The following is a 21562-nucleotide window of genomic DNA, read 5'->3' as shown; positions in this document are numbered from 1 at the left end:
CCATTAATTTCTATTGGGCCGCACGATATTCTGCCCGGATCCACACTTCCGGGTCTGCAATTCCGTTCCCGAAAAAAAAAAAAAAAAAAAAAAAATAGAACATGTCCTATTCTTTGATTCTAAGATTAGGCATTTTCTATTGTCGTGCCGGCGATGTGCAGTCCGCAATTTGCGCATTGCACATTGCCGGTGTCCGTGTTTTGCGGATCCGACAAACACATACGGCTGTGTGAATGGACCCTTATGCTAACTTTACATAGTGGTATCAGTGGTCAAGATTTTTTTTTTCTGTCTGTGTTGTACACAGGGAAGGTGTTATCAGGGATCAATAGCATCCCTGTGTGTAGCTGTTCATGGGAGAGGTTGTAAAGGGGTATTCCAGTTATCTTAACTTATACCCTATTCACAGTGAATGGTGAAGGTCCTACTGCTGGGACTCTCGCCAATCACCGGTCAGTCGGGCATGCGTACAGCCACTTTATTTACTTCTATGGGTGTTTTAGGGATAGCAGAGTCTGAAACTGGAGTATCTTCACCGTAACCTACATTGGGAGAACTACTAGGAAAGAAAGTTGCAATAGGAAATCACCTTTTATGCACCCATTTTTTATTTGATACAAAGTAAGCAAATATTAGCTACTTGCTAAAATTATTGGTATTCAACAAACATGTAGCATTGCTAATTGTAGCATTAAAATATTAAACACAACTACTCCAGATAAAAGTTCATGCAGAACATAAAGTGATTTACAGATTCTATCATCTTTCTTAGGCCTCATGCACACAATTATTATTTTTTTTCCCCGTTTACATTCCGTTTTGTGTTCCGTATACGGAACCATTAATTTCAATGGATCCGCCAAAAAAAGAAGGTACTCTGTATGCCTTCTATTTCTGTTTTAAAGATGGAACATGTCCTATTATTGTCCGCATAACTGACGAGGATAGTACTGCTCTATCAGGGGCAAGCTGTTCTGTTTCGCAAAAAACGGAATGCACAAGGACGAAATCTGTATTTTTTGCGGATACGTTTTTTGCGGACCGCAAAATACTTAAAAAGCCATACGGTCGTGTGCAAGAGGCCTTACTGAGTACAGGCGTTTCTTTAGGGTCCTATACAGTACAGAAATGTACATTTGAAAAGTCCTAGCCTGTCCTGCACATGTAGTGATCAGTACAGTACATCACAGGTACTTTACATAGTAGAGGCATTATTAGATAGTGCATCAGTAATACGGCAACCACTGATCGGCTCCAGTTGCCCCTGATGTGTGGATTATAGGTACTATTACATGCGTGCCATAGTGCTAGGTAACCCACCACAGTTATCGACGATGCATCTGTACTAGCAACTTGGAACCACAGCAAGTACAGGTGAAGCTCAGCAGAAGTAACCGTAGCCCTGTTGTGAACGTGTGATGGCACCATAAGCAGTTTCAATCTCACCAGAGAAATACTAGATTGATTACATTTTTAGCCAGTTGCTTAGGGTTAGGGTAGGTGGTCCAGGAAAAGCCATTGCAGGGTCAAATTATTGTAACTTGATGGACCATGGTATAAGGTTCTCATTTAAAGGGAACCGGTCACCTTAAAAATGCATCTACATCCCGCAGCAGTACCTCGTAGTAGCCTGCAGCCTGTTAATAATTATATGTTTCATCCTGTTGTCTGATGCTGCGCAAGTTAAAAAAAACGCAGTTTTATTCTCCATCAGCGCTATAGTGTTGGCCAGCTTGCAGTCAAGGTAACCATGCCCCCTAATCGTCCCCTCTTGCCTGAGAGTGACAGCTGCGATTCCCCAAGTCTCGTGCATGCGCATTGCGCCGCTGAAACCCAGCTAACAGAGGCGGGTGTAGATGCATTTTTGAGGCGACAGGCTCCCTTTAATTCTGTCTGTGTCCTCCATTTCTGTAGAATACAAGACTACTTTGATGTCTTGGTAATACCTTTATCTGTCCCTTTAATAATCTAGTGCCCGTTTATGCTTTATAATTTTGTAGTGTAAGGGTCCATTCATATGCCCGTGTGTGTTTTGCGGATCGCACATCAATGGCACTAATAGAATATGCCTATTTCTGTCCACAATTGCGGACAAGAATCGGACATGTTCTATTTTTTGGGGGAACGGAATTGTGGATCCGCAATTCCGGATCTGGGCAGTACATAGTGCGGCCCCATAGAAATTCATGGGTCCGCAATTCCGTTCTGCAAAATGCGGAACAGAATTGCAGACGTGTGAATGTACGGGCCCACCAGAGCTTGGGGGCAATGAACCACCTTCTTTATTGCATTTATATTAGGTAGCTCTTGCTCTCTCTATTCCCCCCCCCCCCTTTTTTTTCTCTCCCGCCTTATTTTTCAGGTAAAATTACCTCAGTCAAGGTGTTAAAGAAGCTGAATCCGGTTGGAGCTGGTTCTGTTTACACTGAAGAATTTGGATGGCAACTGAAGCTGAGCTCCTAATTGGTTACTGCCTGTTGCTGTGGGAGATTTCCAGCTCTCTGATTTGTTCCTGCCCGCACGGCGGGAATTTCGTCCCCTTTATATTTGCAGGTTCGGCGCTACCTCAGGGCAGTCGACGTGGATCTGGACCGCTCCCTCCCTTAATTTTAAGCTATTTTGTCGCTGTGCTTTATTAGAGGGGCTGTATCGCTCAGCTGATGCTGAGTGGATCTTGGTCTATATATGGATGGTTTTAAATTGGTATTTGTTATGGTTTTAATTATTTTAAGTAGTTTATTGGTTTTAATTTTGGTTACCCTTAATAAAGCACTTCGGCCATTTCTATTCCATTAAAAGTTGTCAGTGTTATTTATTTTAATGGCATAAGGTTGAGGCGGAGTGGTGTCATTTGCCTCCATGGAGCCTAAGCTTATTCTGCAGCTCTGATAAAAGAAAGCATATATTGTAAATTGGTGTTGTGGAAGTTCCATTTGTTTTAGTATAGTAATGTGAATAGGAGCATCATGAATTACAATGAGTTTGGGTTGAAGCTTTTGTAGTGTCCCACTAGGTAGGGGTGGGCACTACACAAGGGTCAATTGGGTCACGTGTTACTCCTGCTCACAAGGGACAGTGATGTTATATTTACATATGCATTTAAATGTATTTTCTGTGTGTTTTTACATTTGTATGTTTCCCCTGTTATATGCTCAGCAGGCCTATTTGGGTGTAGTCTGACATCCTAGACACTAGAGGGAGATAGGGAGCCCCTAGTATAAATGTCCAGGCCCAGACAGGGAGGGGTTTGGTCATAATCAAGAGTCTGTGGAGACGGAAGTGAGACGGCACCAGCCAGAGACAAGCTTAGGGCCTCCTCCTGACCTGCAGCTAGATAGTCCAGGCTTCTAGTTGCCCCAGGAGGCTAGAGAAGTACAGCCTGCCTGGAGACCAGTAAACCCAGCTAGCACAGATGAAGTAACCCCAGTAGTAGGAATGGACCTCCTGGGAGCAACCTGCAGCCACCTTCCAACCCAGCAGAGCCAGTACAACCAGCTCAGATAAGTAAGCTGATGGGCAGAGGTACTATAAGATGAAAGCAAGGGTCAATACGGGAGGAAGAATTACCAAGGATTAAAGCCAGCATTTAGGCATACAGGCCTTGGGATCCAGCCAGCTAGAATAGCTGAGGGGATAGTGCAGCATAGTTCTGTGAAGCATTAACTGTTTACCCTCCAAGTATCTTGCAAGATTTATACCTGCCATATTGTGAAGTAAACCTGCTGTGGCATTTGTGATATAAGGGACTGCATCATTATCAACTGTCTGTACAAAATTGGACTGTTTCCTAAGTAAAGCAACGTTTGGTTTACCATACCATCTGTGTACTCAATTACTACTCCTATATATCGGTGTGCCACCGTTACAGGCACTGGCGTCACGATCCTCAAAGGGACCTTGCCTCAGACACTTAAAATACCTGCAACATCCAGGGCACCTCACACACCATTGGTCCTGGTCCCTCCATACAGAGTGTGCCCCAGAGGAACTTGTGTCTACCTCTCCTTCACTGCCGCATGCCTGCCCATGGTTCTCCTCCAAAAAGTGAGTAACCCTCGATTGCCCATAACCGTGACCTCACTATCTCGATACCCTGCGGGTCTGGCGTGCTGCATAAATTGGCGTCATGAACAGGATACGATCATTCCTGCGCCATTGCGGATAAAAAAAACTGTGTGCCATTATATGCCTTAAAGTGACAAGCCCTAATTGTTTTATTGAAAATTGCTGGGCCAAAGAGAACTGTAATTTGCGGTGTGAAGATTATATTGCATGGACTGTTTGCCATTTGTTTAAGCCACCGCTTGCTGTCAGTGAATAGACAGAGATTTGCTCAAAGATGGCCGCTTAACCTGACTGGATTTAATTGCTGCGTCATCTTCATACTTTATTGGCGGTAAAAATTGGCGCCTTCTGCTGAAAAGTGCGGGAAAGGCTATATGTCCGCGCCACCGCCCTGTCTGGACATTTGCATGTCTGCTGAAATGGACTCCGCCTCCCCTATACTGGAGTACCCGGGGGGCGGCCACCCAGAGCAATGGGAGGATCTGTCTGCAATTATTGGCGCCACCCTGTTGCTCTCCAGAAAAGGATCGAGCATGTTGACGAGTGAAGACTGCTCTGCTGGGATGTCGGCGCCTGACATTTTGAAAATGGACTTTCTTGGTGTAGTGCAAGAGGACGCTCCACCGGCCTACTCTCCGGGACCGGAGAGACCCACCTGCCCGCCACAGAGGACGCAACCGGAGACCTATTATGGCTCCTGGAGAGACTTTTTCCAGCCCTACTTTAAGTGGTCAGCGTTGATGGTAGAGATATGAGAGGCCGCAATAAAGAAGACAACCAAGACCAAAATCTACTATGAGGAACTGGCAAAGACCATTCACGAGCGCCACACTGACACCCAACCCCGCCTGGAAAGGAGAATGGGGTTGGTTGTGGCCTTCGACAAGGACCGAGGCTTCAGTTTCATAAGAGACTATACCACCGGCAGAGACCTGTATGTTAACCGGAGGTCCGTCAAGCGGAGCTACTTCCCGGAGCATATGCACAACCTCCGCGAGGGAGAGGAAGTGGAATTCACCCCTGCCGAGGGCCTGCGAGGCCCCTACGCCACTGCTGTGACCCGTCCAAGAAAGAAATCAGAGGACTGGGAAACTGATGAGGACTACACTGGCTGCGAGCGTGAACCAGCGCGCTCTCCAGAACTGGCCCATCATGCCTTTCAAGAGCGGGGCTCCTTTATTGGCCCGAATGTCTTTTGGCAACCTACAGTGGTGGAAAAGAGGGTGAGCCCATGGCCCTCACCTGAGCTGCCTCGCAGGGAGAAGACTATTAGAGAATTGGAAGATGTGGAACGATTCCATGCTGCCTTGGAGAACATGCGAAAAGGAAAGAGCGGATGCCTCACCTGAACCTGCAGCGGCTGCGAAAGATGCACCAACTTCTACACCTGTGCCGGCGGCGACATCTGAGGACAGCGATCCCGAATCCGAAAGCCTGGATGACCAGATCGCGTGGCTGGAGAAACAGTTACGGGAGCTGTGCCAGATTGCCTCCGCCAGGATCCAGACTCCACCTAAGCAGAAAGAGAAAGAGAGTGGACTTAAAGACTCGGACGTCTCCGGGTCTGAGGTGAGAGTATATGTCCCTGCCAGCCGGCCACCTTTAGTGTCGGCACCTGCGGTGAGGCCCTCCTATGCTGTGCACCGACGCGCAGAGCCAGTTGTCCAGGAACCCACCGGACCGCTTGCAGCAGCGGTACCCAGGCCAGTGCAGCAGCCCACGATTGTTATGCCTGCACCGTTGCGGTCAGCAACCGTGATTACCTGTAGGCCTATGGGGCCAATACCAATCCGGGGTCCTTTTATGCTGCAGCTGCTACTGTGTTGTGGGCTCATCTGCCTGTTGACTCTCACTACAGGTCCAATCTACAAATGGAGCAAGGGAGCGCCACTGTGATGCCCAGTGGATTTGACATGCCCCTGTGAGTTGGACATGCCCCTATCGAAGTGGATTAACCCTTTCAGGACCGGAGTCCTTTGTTGTTTTGGCCCTCTGTTGCTGCTGCCAGTTACCCACGGCTCAGTGGAGGCGGTAAACCACTGAAATACCAAATGTAGCAAGGCCATATTGTTTGCAGGATCTCCATCTGTAGATGTATTTTCCTGCTTTGCATTATTTTTCTCTTGCAGGTGCAGTATCCAGCTGGGCAGGGCCCCTTTATGTTGCGCCGAGGATGGGCAACGTTGTAATGTGGGGTTATGTAGTGTCCCACTAGGTAGGGGTGGGCACTACACAAGGGTCAATTGGGTCACGTGTTACTTCTGCTCACAAGGGACAGTGATATTCTATTTATGTATGCATTTAAATGTATTTTCTGTGTGTTTTTACATTTGTATGGTTCCCCTGTTATATGCTCAGCAGGCCTATTTGGGTGTAGTTAGACATCCTAGACTCTAGAGGGAGATAGGGAGCCCCTAGTATAAATGTCCAGGCCCAGACAGGGAGGGGTTAGGTCATAGTCAAGAGTCTGTGGAGACAGAAGTGAGAAGGCACCAGCCAGAGACAAGCTGAGGGCCTCCTCCTGACATGCAGATAGATAGTCCAGGCTTCTAGTTGCCCCAGGAGGCTAGAGAAGGAGTACAGCCTGCCTGGAGACCAGTAAACCCAGCTAGCACAGATGAAGTAACCCCAGTACTAGGAATGGACCTCCTGGGAGCAACCTGCAAACCCAGCAGAGCCAGTACAACCAGCTCAGATAACTGATTACCCTCCAAGTATCTTGCAAGATTTATACTTGCCATATTGTGAAGTAAACCTGCTGTGGCATTTGTTATATAAGGGACTGCATCATTATCAACTGTCTGTACAGGCACTGGCATCACGATCCTCAAAGGGACCTTGCCTCAGGCACTTAAAATACCTGCAACATCCAGGGCACCTCACACACCATCAGGCCTGGTCCCTCCATACAGAGTGTGCCCCAGAGGAACTTGTGTCTACCTCTCCTTCACTGCCGCATTCCTGCCCAGGGTTCTCTTTCAAAAAGTGAGTAACCCTCGATTGCCCATAACCGTGACCTCACTATCGCAATACCCTGCAGGTCTGGCGTGCTGCACTTTTATTTGAAAAAGGAATGTGCACCGCTTCTGAGTTATACGGGGTAACAAAGAACCAAATGCTGACTCCTCTACAACTGTGACCTACACAAGCATTGTACTATACTCGAGCATGTGATTTACTGTACAAAAGACTAGCATTAGAGATTTCAAGCAATATACAGTATATAAATCAATGTGCGCCTTTAATCATCTTCTAAAATGTTTATGATGTTCTAGAAGATGGTGACTGTAGTCGGGGGGCATAGCTAAAGGCTCAATTCAGCTTGGGCCCCCTTCCCTCAGTGCATTGTGGCAAGGGGTAGGGGTGCGCTTACCCTTTCTGCTGCCTAAGGCAAAAACTAAAACTGCATCCCCCCTCCCTCCCCTAATGCCAAACTCTCAACCTCCGTCCCTACTGGCAATGACATACTTGGAAAACATTACATGCAGCGCTATAAAACATATAGGGCAATACAGCACCACGTACCTCTTACATTCAGTGATGTCTTCTCTAATGTAGACATTCTCCTTCATCTTCTCCTTTCAGACCAGACCGCCATGATCATTTCTTTTAGCCATCTCTTGTCTCTGCACTTATGTTTACACTATTCGTGTCAGGGAAACTAAACATCCCGCAAAAATAATTGTTAAACTCATACTGTATCAGGGTGCCCCTCACTGAAATAGTGCCCCCCAAAGTCCCACCAATAGAAATAATTATTTGCCAGAGTGCACTTAGGGGGAGATTTATCAAGACTTGCACGCCTCGTCATCAATTCCATACATCATCCTGCAGTCCGTGCGACTAACCAGATATCTACAACAACTCGGAGCTGCTGTAGATGTGTCTTCATTTAAATGAGAAAACTGGCGTACATAAAAATACATTTGTTGCTGTGCCTGGCCACGCCCCTTCACCACCCTAGCCGCACCCTCTTTTAGAAAAGTGATGAGGACGGCAAAAAAGGGTAGATGAAACAAATTTTTTCTAAAGTTGAACCTGTGACTTTTCAATGTCACTTTTTTGGAGTATAGGGAATGATAAATCTCCCCCTTAGTGTTAACAGTGTCCCCAATAGTAGTAATGCCCATACTAGTAATACTGTTTCCCATAGTCCCCCAGTAGAAATAATTATAATCCTTATAATGTGTGTAAGTAGAGACATCCCTCCTTATAATGTGTGTCATTACCAAAAATACCCTTACAATGTGCACCAGTGCAAAAACGACTCATTTATATGATGTGCTAGTACAAAAAATACCCTCTTATGTGTGCCAGTACAAAAAAAGCCCCCTCTTAGTGCCCCCAGTAGAGCCAATGTCCCCATAGTGCCCCTCCATAATTTGTGCAAGTACAAGAAAATTCCCTTCTTGTGTGCCAAAACTTCCCTCCATGTAGCTGTCAGCGATGCAGTGCAGGCCTCAGACGGCTCAATGATTATTATCATCGCACCGCCTGTAACCGCCTCTAATAGGCTACAGGCCTGAAGTCAATCAGAGGGTAATGCGGGGCAGGGAGACATTGCTCTTGTGCCCTGCTGCAGCATCTAACTGTATAGCCAGACGGTGATACATAATTGGCAGTGTAACACTGGCCTTTGGGCCCCCTGGCTTAGGGGGCCATTGTAATTACGACTGCTACGACCCCTATAGGTACACCCCTGCCTGTAGTGGTTGATGATGTGTAACATCCCAGAGTTATGTTACTAAACTCTTTTTCCCTGCTACAATTTGTTGGTAACATGTGCCTTGTAATCTAATGTGATTTTATTTAATATTTCTCACAAATGTGCATATTCTAAGCCTGTTACATGCAATTTGCTGTAATTTCCATGTACACCAGCAGGTGGCAGCAATGTGGTTAGCAGGGCCTTAGTAACAGTTTAGCTTATCAAGACTGGAATAGTACATTCCAGTTTAGCTCCCCCTCTTTGAGGAGGTGTGGAATGTTCCCACATCCTGCCTCATGGGGAGGAAAGAAAATTACAGTTAGTGTGCCAGCTACCCCGGCAAGGGGAAGGCTGCGCTGGTAGGAGCTCCCAGTTTTAGGGATCTCAACCCAGGATCGTGTCTCGGCTGAGACCAAAGATCACCATTCCCAGTCTGAGCCTTCAGCCTCAGCTGGTGACAAGCAAGCAGCCACCTCCAGAACTCCAGGAAGAACCATACCCTGTGAGCACCATCCAGAGACCAGGAGAAGCCAAGGTCCTCCTCAGCTAGTCAGTCCCAATACAGCAGAAGATAGACTATAGATTCCTGCCACATATTACAGAGCCATAAGCAGACGACTAATCCTGCAAGAGAGCTCCAGGCATATGATAGAAGCAGAAGAGATAGTGATCCCTGCCACATCTTGCCAATACCTGCTGGGACCCAAGACTATTGCTGTGTCTCGTATGGATTAATGCTGCCTCCAGTAAAGACAAGTTGAATTATATCCCAAGTATGGATCTCATTTACTGCTACTAAACCCCTCAATTACTCCTAGCTAACTAAACTAAACTAAAAACTAAAAACTACTAGCAACACACTCATTTATTGCAAGTGATCCAGGAGTCCAGCCGTACCCAGGTAGGAGACACCGTTGACACTATACCTACTACCACACAGAGACATTATACCACTGTGGCATTCCTAACCTGGTACGTGAGTTGCAACACCTTAAAGTGCCCTGAGACTGTACCCTGCGCACACTGCAATTGGCGTCACAAACAAAAACAATAGACTTCTATATCCATATCCGGACCCACTGCATAATTTTGGCGTCTGCCTAACCGTACCACGGTCCTGCTCATTGCAGATGCACAACAGAAGTAATGGTAAAATTGCTCAATGTTTTCCATATATCATTTAGAAGACTATTAGGCTTGAGCACAAAGTATAAAAGTTCCGTAGGCGGCGCTCACCTGGTCAGTCTTGCAGTGGAAGCACGGACGGTGCTTGGAAGGGGCACCAGTTGCAAACTGTATGAAAATAAGACGGGATGTCCAGCTTTCCAAAAAAGACGTTGTTCTTTATTCCAAAATAACACAGGATAAAAGACAATCCAACACGGCAAGCAGGTCTACATGTTTCGGATGCTCTAATACTGATCCTTATTCATGACACATTGGTTGCTGAATGGCTACATACTTAAATAGCTGAACTTCCTAGCACTCACAGATGGTTTGGATTAGCAGGAGTGGACACACAAATTGGGTTCCGCCTACTATCCAAATGCCATGTGAGTATAAGGGCAAAGACACATATAGAAATAAAAAGTTGGATATGTCAAAAAACACAAACTGTTTTAAAAGTATATCTGAGCAAAGATCAGTAATGCAGGATTAAATCATGTTTGCGATTTAACCCTGCTGGGACCCGGGATCCCATACAAAAAATCCAGTAGGATTCCCTGTTAAAGAGCTTTCTCTTATAGTCACCACCTCTAGCAGGAGGATTAACCCTTTATAGGGCCTGTACCTGGAAAACCTGCGGTGTCTCCCTGATGAGAGACCGCGAAATGTAGACTGGCCGCTGAAACATTTCTTTCTTTGGTATGTGGGATGTCTGAGAGGTGTTTACAAATTCTGACTTTTAAACTATTGGTTGTACATCCAATATATTGCAGACTGCATATAGTGCAGGTAATGCAATACACCACATAGTTCGTGTTGCAATTTGCATATTGTTTGTTATTAAAAGAATTATGAGTTGCTGTTGAGACAACTGCTGAACCTGTTTTAATGTAATTGCAGCACGTACAAATGCGGTGGCCGCATTTAAATGTGCCTTTGTGTCTCAACCAAGCACTTTTTTCTTTTTTACTGGTGTCACTGTCAGTGAAAAGACTTGGGCTAATTTTTTGCGCAATAGTCGGTGCGCGACGTGCAATGCATCTGACACCTGCTGAGCTGATGTCAGACCACTGTTCGTCACCATTTAGAACAGATAGGTGTTTAGTAACTATTGCGCAGATTTGTGAAAATTCCAAACTGTAGTTGGTGACGAAACAGGGAACATTTTTTGCGGCTGCATTAGTTTGTCTATTAATGCATGAAGGTAGGTCGGGTTGTGCTTTGTCCGGAAAAACAAGCCTGTCTCTGGGTCTATTTAATGTCTTGGCCCTAGCTCGATCTAAAGTCCAAGGAGGGTACCTGCGCTCCGCAAGTCTCATGGCCACTATCTCCATCTCCATTTTTAATTTGTCATCTTTAGAACAATTTGTTTTGGCCCGAATAAATTCCCCTTTAGGGATATTACGGACCACATGTGGAGGATGGCAAGATGTGGCCATGAGAGTTGTATTACCTGACGTATCCTTGCGATAGGTACTAGAGTGGACTTGATGAGTCGCAGAGTCACCCTCCAAAGAGAGATCAAGAAAGGCAATGGTGGTGATGTCATGTGAAATGGTAAATTTTAGACAGCAATGGTTACTATTGAGAAAGGTCCCAAAAGATGGCACGGCCGCAGTATCGCCTGACCACACGAACAGCAGGTCATCGATATAACGACCGTACCATCTCAGGGAGCCGCTCCAAGGGTTATCTGCTGAAAATAAAAAGTGACATTCCCACCATGCCATATAAATGTTTGCCATGGAGGGCGAAAATTTTGCCCCCATGGAAACTCCTGTCAATTGCAAAAAATAACGTTGCGAGAACATAAAGACATTATGTTTTAGCAGAAAGAGCACAACCCGACAAACAAAATCCTGGAAGGTAGCGGAAAAGTCAGAATAGACATTCAAAAACCAAACTAAGGAAACCATAGCCAAGTTGTGAGGGATGACCGTATATAGGGATGTAACATCCGCTGTGATCCAAGAGAAGTGCTGTTCCCATTTAAAATCATAAAATGCTTGCAGCACTGCTCTAGTATCCTGCAGATAGCCAGGTATGGATTGTACCAGCGGCTGGAGGATACTGTCCACCCAGGCGGACAATCTTTCTGTGAAGGAGCCTATGCCAGCGACTATGGGCCTCATGGCTTGAGGAAAACCTCCCTTATGGATTTTTGGTAGGGAATGGAAAATTGGAATCACTGGATGTTGGATAAATATATAGTCCAGTTGCTTTTGGTTAATGAAACCATGTTCCAAGCCATGAGTCAATAGTCGCAGCATCTCCTGTTGATAGATGGGGGTGGGGTTGTGGTCGAGCTCAAGGTAGGTACTATTATCCTCTAACATAGCGAGGTTTTGCTTTTTATAAATGTAACTATCCAGGACCACCACAGCCCCACCCTTGTCCGCCTGTTTAATGACAATATCCTTCAGAAGCATCAGCTCTTTAAGAGCCCTATTTTCTTTGTAAGACAAATTGTCACATTTCTGAGCAATATCCTGTGAGGACACTTTATCATTTAGGGTGACCAAGTCCCTTTCTACAAGTTCCTGGAAACGATCTAACACAGGAGACCGTGACTGCACAGGATAGAAGTCACGGTTAGATGTAACAAAATTATGTGCAAAATTATTTTCTTTTTCTTCATTCTGTAGGGGACGGCATTGTTGCATATAAGAAAGATTAGAAAGTTCCTCAAAAGAAAGAGCCGAGGTGCTGTGCATGCCGGTTGAGTCATTTTCATGCGGTGTGGCCCCCCTGGGATCCTCACATTTGGATGGATCTGATTGATGAAAGTGTTTTTTCAGAGTAAGATTACGAGCCAGTCTATTGATGTCAAGAATAGTGTGGTACAGGTTGAAATGGTGAGTTGGAGAGAAAGAGAGACCTCTAGACAGAATATTTATTTGTAATTGACTTAGACAACGTGAAGATATGTTCACCACTTGGGATGTACTCACGGTCTCCTGGTGCGTGAAGGGTAGCGATTGGTTCCTGGCGTGCTTGCGCCCGGCCCTGCGTTTTTTTATTAGGCTTGAGCAAATCGACCTTCAGGTCATAGATCCAAAGTCGATTTGTTCAAATACTTCAATTTTAATGCTGTTTCTGTACAGCATTAAAATGTATTGGCTTTGTGGAGCTAAAGTTCGTCTCGCCCAAGTTAAGCAAGACTTTGGTGAATTCCTAGTCTGTGGTGTTTTCCACTATTCAATTACATTTAGACTTTTCTTTAATATTTAGTAATATGACTCTTTCTATTTCTATGTGTCAACAATATATCTACTAGCCATAACATCATTGTATCGGTTTTTTGGCAAAGTCCAGAGATTTTATCCTAGTCCTCATCATACTAGTAGCCCAAATACTGCACTTTACTGACAGTCCGATTCTGGGCCAATATGCTGTGATGGCGGGGGTGAGTTCCGATCGCCCTACCATTTTGCAGCATCAATAGACAATCGATATTAGCCTTTGTCTATAATACTGCCATCAATTCAGCTGGTAGTCGCGGCATCGTGTGAACAAACGATGCCGCGCATGCGCAGGAAGGAGCCGGCATTTAGGGCACTTCCATGCGCTCCAGACCTCGCTCCTGTCTCTGCATTGGGCGCATGCGTGGCGCTGACATGCGAGCGCACGAGTGCGCCCATTGGCCTTGCTACAATGTGGGCGGCGGAGACGGCAGTAAGGTTACTATTTAAATATGGTGGGAATGCCAGAAAGGTTGGCGTCCCATGTGCAGTTCTCTTTGCATTATATTACTGCATGTACCATAGTCTCTTTATCTATAGAGACCGCCCCAGGAGGTATCCATTATCTGGTTATACCCCCATAACTGGCTGGCGTATCTAGTCAGGCTGGTCTCTAGGGATTAAGGGTCTATCTTATACCTATCCCTAGTATATCTTCCCTCATCTCCCCTGATAAATTGCCTTTAATTTGTTTTTTTTTAGGCAGTGAAACATGCGTGTAGGGAGTTCTTTTTTCCTTTAGGGACATATACAGGGAGTGCAGAATTATTAGGCAAATGAGTATTTTGACCACATCATCCTCTTTATGCATGTTGTCTTACTCCAAGCTGTATAGGCTCCAAAGCCTACTACCAATTAAGCATATTAGGTGATGCGCATCTTTGTAATGAGAAGGGGTGTGGTCTAATGACATCAACACCCTATATCAGGTGTGCATAATTATTAGGCAACTTCCTTTCCTTTGGCAAAATGGGTCAAAAGAAGGACTTGACAGGCTCAGAAAAGTCAAAAATAGTGAGATATCTTGCAGAGGGATGCAGCACTCTTAAAATTGCAAAGCTTCTGAAGCGTGATCATCGAACAATCAAGCGTTTCATTCAAAATAGTCAACAGGGTCGCAAGAAGCGTGTGGAAAAACCAAGGCGCAAAATAACTGCCCATGAACTGAGAAAAGTCAAGCGTGCAGCTGCCAAGATGCCACTTGCCACCAGTTTGGCCATATTTCAGAGCTGCAACATCACTGGAGTGCCCAAAAGCACAAGGTGTGCAATACTCAGAGACATGGCCAAGGTAAGAAAGGCTGAAAGACGACCACCACTGAACAAGACACACAAGCTGAAACGTCAAGACTGGGCCAAGAAATATCTCAAGACTGATTTTTCTAAGGTTTTATGGACTGATGAAATGAGAGTGAGTCTTGATGGGGCAGATGGATGGGCCCGTGGCTGGATTGGTAAAGGGCAGAGAGCTCCAGTCCGACTCAGACGCCAGCAAGGTGGAGGTGGAGTACTGGTTTGGGCTGGTATCATCAAAGATGAGCTTGTGGGGCCTTTTCGGGTTGAGGATGGAGTCAAGCTCAACTCCCAGTCCTACTGCCAGTTTCTGGAAGACACCTTCTTCAAGCAGTGGTACAGGAAGAAGTCTGCATCCTTCAAGAAAAACATGATTTTCATGCAGGACAATGCTCCATCACACGCGTCCAAGTACTCCACAGCGTGGCTGGCAAGAAAGGGTATAAAAGAAGAAAATCTAATGACATGGCCTCCTTGTTCTGATCTGAACCCCATTGAGAACCTGTGGTCCATCATCAAATGTGAGATTTACAAGGAGGGAAAACAGTACACCTCTCTGAACAGTGTCTGGGAGGCTGTGGTTGCTGCTGCACGCAATGTTGATGGTGAACAGATCAAAACACTGACAGAATCCATGGATGGCAGGCTTTTGAGTGTCCTTGCAAAGAAAGGTGGCTATATTGGTCACTGATTTGTTTTTGTTTTGTTTTTGAATGTCAGAAATGTATATTTGTGAATGTTGAGATGTTATATTGGTTTCACTGGTAAAAATAAATAATTGAAATGGGTATATATTTGTTTTTTGTTAAGTTGCCTAATAATTATGCACAGTAATAGTCACCTGAACACACAGATATCCCCCTAAAATAGCTAAAACTAAAAACTACTTCCAAAAATATTCAGCTTTGATATTAATGAGTTTTTTGGGTTCATTGAGAACATGGTTGTTGTTCAATAATAAAATTAATCCTCAAAAATACAACTTGCCTAATAATTCTGCACTCCCTGTAGTATATTTCTTGTAAGGGACAGGATCTGGACGGGGTCGTCCTTGTTAGGACGAGTGCCCTGTGGTGAGGCTGCTACCTATATCTAGCATTAGGGATACATTCGTCAGTCAGCCATAGGGCCTTTACAGGGACCCTGCACACATGTGCATCACTGCCTGACTTTAATTTTTTAATCTTTTTCATTTAATTGGAGAAACCTTAATCGGAGGCTTGTCGGCGGTGAACGATCCGTATCCTGTTCCGCGGTACCGGTAGGACAAATGGTTACTGGTGCCGCCATGCACTATTCTAGTGTATTTTTTGTTATTTCATTTGGGATAGACACCTAGGTGATTCCTAGGGTCCATATACATTTTCTATGCACACTTTATCTTGGAAAACATTTTATCTGCATTATTAATAAATGTTATATTTTAGATTACCCACTTTATGTATAATGTCTTTACCCTTGGTAATCTGGAGTGTGTGACTCACATCGGTTTGACCTCCTTTATCAGTACACATAGTTTACTTATTTCAATAATTGGTATGGCAGGATTTCTGGACAGTGGCATTAACACAGATACATGGTTGGAGGAGGCTGAGGAGGTTTTTTCAGATAGATCGTACCTACAGAAAAAGTGCATACCCTCCTTTAAGGGGCTCAACCGTCTTTACAAAGAACATCTATCAAGTTGGTGGGAGGTACAGAGCCTCGATAATTACATCAAAAACGGTATTGTACCCCGGGGGCTCCGTATCTCTGTCACTCCTGTTTATAGGCAGAGAAGCCCAGGGTTTAATACCCATTGGGAACAACTTGCTACAAAAGGTTCACTCCAGCTAATGACTTTGTTATTGGAGGATGAGAGAATCAACCTCAGTACCCTCACTGAGAAACTAAAAGCTCAAGTTGAGGTTACGAAGACTTTTTCAGGTGACCCAGATTTTCTCAACAAAGAAAAACAGCTTCAGACTACCGTTGAGAAGTACCAATACTATCTGCATGAACGTAAGCACAGACAATTTAATAAAGACTTAGCTGAGTTTAAAGAGAACAAAGCTTATTTAGTTCTGAGGGAGGTGCCACCTACCAAAGAGATCACCTCTGAGGTTTCCACCACGGAAACAGAACTGTCTGATAGTGACAGAGAATCAGGTGGTAACCCCAGCAGAAACAAACAAAAGTTTAATAAAAAGGGGAGGGGCAGAGGCAAAGGTAGAGGTACTACCGGAGCAAATCGTGGTGGTTTTTTAGACCAGGGAGTCAACTACCACCTGAGGAACCGTCCAAACAACCGAGATCAGTCGGCCCAGAGATAATTAATTTGTCTAACCGCACCCTCTCAAAAAGTGAAATGGCGGTGTTATCTAAGGGACTTTCGTTTGTCCCAACTCGCCAACATGATATGTTCACATGGGTTAAAGATCTACACCTGTTCATACGCAAGCTCCGTTGGCACAAACAATTTAAAATAATAGATAGGAAGAAAAGTCAACTTTTAGGAATACCCACAGACCTACTGCAAGATGTAGAATTACTGCATAGCCTGTCAATAGATGTACATACTTTCGAGGGACTTGGCCCGTTCACTCCCTTACGGAATAAGAGTAACAAAATGCCACCAGCAGGTGACATATCATGTCTGGACGTCTTTTTACAACTAGTCACCGCAGATATTATGGAACTTCAGAAAACACACAGATCTAACAACTGCTCCTTAGAGGAACAGAGTGCTATCAAATCCCTGAGAGAGGACGCTACTATAGTTATAAAACCGTCTGACAAAGGCGGAAATACTGTAATCATGAATAGACATAGTTACCAGTCCATGTGTGAACAGATTCTGAAAGACAAGACTAGCTATCAAACATTGATTTCCAATCCCACTGCCCCGTACTTGGTAGAGCTAAGGGATATCCTGTCTGCAGCTAAAACTAATAGGCTCATTTCTCAGGAAGAATTCGAGTTTATGTATCCTCGGCACCCAGTTGCGGCCACGTTCTACAGCCTCCCTAAAGTCCATAAAGGACTAAAACCACTTAAAGGGAGACCGATCGTGGCCGGCATGGGGAGTATAGGACAAAACATAGGGGTCTATATAGATCAGATACTGATGCCTTTTGTTACTGCCCTTCCGTCCTTCACCTGCGATACTATGGACCTACTGAAGCGGGTGGACGGAGTATGTATTGATGACCACTCTTGCCTTGCCAGTGTGGATGTTGAGGCTCTGTACTCCTCAATACCACACGAGGCGGGTCTGAGGGCAGTTGGTTATTACTTGAGTATGCGAGGACAGCAGTTTGCAGCTCACAATGAGCTGGTCCTACAGCTGCTCAGGTTTCTACTAACACATAACGTCTTCATGTTTGACGGTCGCCTCTACCACCAGCTCAGGGGCACGGCGATGGGTTGTTCCTGTGTGCCGTCTTACGCAAACCTGCTCCTGGGCTGGTGGGAGGCTACAACCGTCTTTGGAGAGGGGGAGTCGATGACCGGGCCCATTACATCGACGATATCCTCATAATTTGGAATGCTAGCCATACAGCGTTCAAGCTTTTTGTGGAATTCCTTAACAACAATTCCATTGGTCTTCGTTTTACATATGAGATTAGTAGTGAAACACTACCCTTTCTAGATGTATGCATATCCAAGAAATGTGGGGGGGGAGCTTTCAACAAGCATTTATTGCAAAACGACAGCAACCAACTCAGTCCTCCACTGGCAGAGCAGCCACCCGATGCCTTTAAAGCGAGGTATCCCCTATGGGCAGTACCTGCGCTTGCGGAGGAACTGTTCAGAGGAACAAGAATTCAAACTACAGGCGGCTGACCTCAGACAGAGATTCTTGGCCAGGGGCTATCCTGACTGCGTTTTGAAAAAGGCTTTTCAGAGAGCAGCCCACATCCACAGAGATACACTTCTAGTCCCCAAAAAGAAGCAGGAGATGGACAAAAAGATAAGGTTTATAACCACATTTGATGGCTCAGCAAATAAATCAAGAGAGATCCTTGATTGCCATTGGCCCATTCTCCTGATGGACCCTGATGTGAGTGATGTCCTATGTGATTACCCACAGGTGACATATAGGCGAGGCAAGAGCCTCAAGGATTTGCTGGTACATAGCCACCTTCTACCACCCGCTGCCCCTGATACCTGGCTCAGCCGACTGCCTGTAGGCAGTTTCAGGTGCAGCGGCTGTGTGGCCTGTAACAGCATCGCTACAGGAAAGACCTTTTACAGTAACAATCTCAGGCGTACATTTGACATTAGGGATTTCATTTCTTGCAGAACGGTAGGCGTAATATATAAAATCACGTGCATCTGTGATAAAGAGTACATTGGCAAAACCAAATGAGAGTTACGTAGGCGGATAGGAGAGCATCTCCTCTACATAGATAAACGACGAGATACGGCTGTTGCCCGTCATGTGTGTGACTTCCACCAAGGTGATCCGCGTGCCATTAAAGTTAATGGTATTGAAGCAGTCGCCCTCCCTAAACGTGGAGGCGATTGGGACAAGATCCTTCTACAGCGTGAAGCTCGCTGGATCTTTCTTCTACGGACAGTCACACCAACGGGCTTAAACGAACAGTTAAATTACAGCTGTTTTCTGTGATGGATCCAGCTATGCCCCTACCTACGTATAGGTACAGACCTTGTCTGTGGTGTTTTCCACTATTCAATTATATTTAGACTTTTCTTTAATATTTAGTAATATGACTCTTTCTATTTCTATGTGTCAACAATATATCTACTAGCCATAACATCATTGTATCGGTTTTTGGCAAAGTCCAGAGATTTTATCCTAGTCCTCATCATACTAGTAGCCCAAATACTGCACTTTACTGACAGTCCGATTCTGGGCCAATATGCTGTGATGGCGGGGGTGAGTTCCGATCGCCCTACCATTTTGCAGCATCAATAGACAATCGGTATTAGCCTTTGTCTATAATACTGCCATCAATTCAGCTGGTAGTCGCGGCATCTTGTGAACAAACGATGCCGCGCATGCGCAGGAAGGAGCCGGCATTTAGGGCACTTCCGTGCGCTCCAGACCTCGCTCCTGTCTCTGCAATGGGCACATGCGTGGCGCTGACGTGCGAGCGCACGAGTGCGCCCATTGGCCTTGCTACAATGTGGGCGGCGGAGGCGGCAGTAAGGTTACTATTTAAATATGGTGGGAATGCCAGAAAGGTTGGCATCCCATGTGCAATTCTCTTTGCATTATATTACTGCATGTACCATAGTCTCTTTATCTATAGAGACCGCCCCAGGAGGTATCCATTATCTGGTTATACCCCCATAACTGGCTGGCGTATCTAGTCAGGCTGGTCTCTAGGGATTAAGGGTCTCTCTTATACCTATCCCTAGTATATCTTCCCTCATCTCCCCTGATGAATTGCCTTTAATTTGGTTTTTTAGGCAGTGAAACATGCGTGTAGGGAGTTATTTTTTCCATTAGGGACAAATAGTATATTTCTTGTAAGGGACAGGATCGTCCTTGTTAGGACGAGTGCCCTGTGGTGAGGCTGCTACCTATATCTAGCATTAGGGCAGGGCCGGCGCTACAATAGAGGCAAGGGGGGCAATTGCCCCCGGGCCCTCGACTCCTTAGGGGCCCCCAGTGCTGGCCCGGCCGCAACTACTACTATATCTCTAATTCTATTGTGTGCCTGTGGCGCTGGGTGGCCCAGGCGGTCTGGTCTGGAGACGGCGCCGCGCCACCGTAATGTAATTAAAACTGGACTGGAGTCTGGAGTGGAGGGGCCCCCCGAGGGATGGTTAATCAACCAACCTATAAGTAACTGGTTGGTTGATTAAACTGGATCGTGATCCATCCCAGTCTGGTAGGTTGCTTGATTAAACTGGATTGGATCCATCCCAGGCACCATCTTACCCGTGCCAGTGTATTAGCCCACCCTGCTTCTGTTTGGAGTCAGTTGGACTGGAGAAATGTGCATTTTGGGGGGCGGGGAGGGGGCCAGTTACTGGTAGGTTGGTTGATTAAATTGAATCGGATCCATCCCAGGCACCATCTCATCCATCCCAGTGCCAGCAGTGTACTAGCCCACCCTGGTTCTGTTTGGACTGGAGAAATGTGCATTTGGGGGGGAGGGAAGGAGAGATGTGCTGCTGCCAAGTGACGTTAAAGTCAGCAAGTGTCATGTGGGGGGGGCCCCTTATTGTTTTCCGGCCCTGCATTAGGGATACATTCGTCAGTCAGCCATAGGGCCTTTACAGGGACCCTGCACACATGTGCATCACTGCCTGACTTTAATTTTTTCATCTTTTTCATTTAATTGGAGAAACCTTAATCGGATGCTTGTCGGAGGTGAACGATCCGTATCCTGTTCCGCGGTACCGGTAGGACAAATGGTTACTGGTGCCGTCGTGCACTATTCTAGTGTATTTTTTGTTATTTCATTTGGGATAACGGGGAGTACAAAACGAAAATCTAAAAATAAAGTACCCTACTCACAGAGGAAAAATTCCCAAAGGAACGTTGCTTCCAATAGTAATCCAAATCAAACTGGAAATCCAATATGGACAACAAACCAAGATCAAGGGCAAAATTTGCAAGCGCAGTACTCACAATATCCACAATATCCACAATCATCCTCCTTACCTCTATTAACAAATGCTGCTCAACAACCACAAACTGCAACACAGGAGGGTTTTTTAGGGCTAGGAATGGGAGTGCAGTTACGCGACAGAGTAAAATGGGGTTACAATCAAAAAATCTGATAATAGAAACATCACGGACAATAGAGGAGACTGTAGACCCAAGTGTAGCATTAAATGGAAGGGATGAGAGAGCAACGCAGATTATAAACAAAACGAAGATAAATCTAACAACTGAACATATCAGTTTAATACAAAAAGGCCTCTCATTTACCCCAGCACCACATTTCAACTGTTTTCTGTGGGTGAAAGATATCAACCTATTCGCTAGGAAACTAGCACTGCACAAGGAATTTAATTCCAGTGAACAAGCGGAAATTAATGCACAAAACCGTGAGAGGGAAGCAGTTGAAACCCTTGAGGTACTACAGAGAGAAGGAGAAGGGGAAATAGTAGCCCCCAGCCCACCG

General features: G+C 45.5%; 1 protein-coding gene across 3 annotated transcripts in view; it reads right to left on the bottom strand.

Moving 5' to 3' along the window:
• The window catches only part of YAE1 (YAE1 maturation factor of ABCE1), a 109582-nt gene that overhangs the window by 37895 nt on the left and 50125 nt on the right, over window positions 1-21562 (bottom strand). The window contains exon 2 of one of the 3 annotated variants that reach the window (XM_044292929.1): window positions 9865-12713. The exons of 1 other annotated variant lie outside the window; for it this stretch is intronic. In XM_044292929.1, coding sequence (XP_044148864.1) covers window positions 10543-12654 — 2112 coding nt within the window. In that variant the 5' untranslated portion in view covers window positions 12655-12713 and the 3' untranslated portion in view covers window positions 9865-10542. Of the gene's footprint in view, window positions 1-9864; window positions 12714-21562 lie in introns of those variants that run through there. One more of the 3 variants, XM_044292930.1, reaches the window with a different exon arrangement.

This window comes from Bufo gargarizans, chromosome 5, assembly GCF_014858855.1.
Source record: "Bufo gargarizans isolate SCDJY-AF-19 chromosome 5, ASM1485885v1, whole genome shotgun sequence".
NCBI classification, from domain to species: domain Eukaryota; kingdom Metazoa; phylum Chordata; class Amphibia; order Anura; family Bufonidae; genus Bufo; species Bufo gargarizans.
Note: the sequence above shows the minus strand (reverse complement) of the source record. Positions and strands in the feature narration are given on the sequence as shown.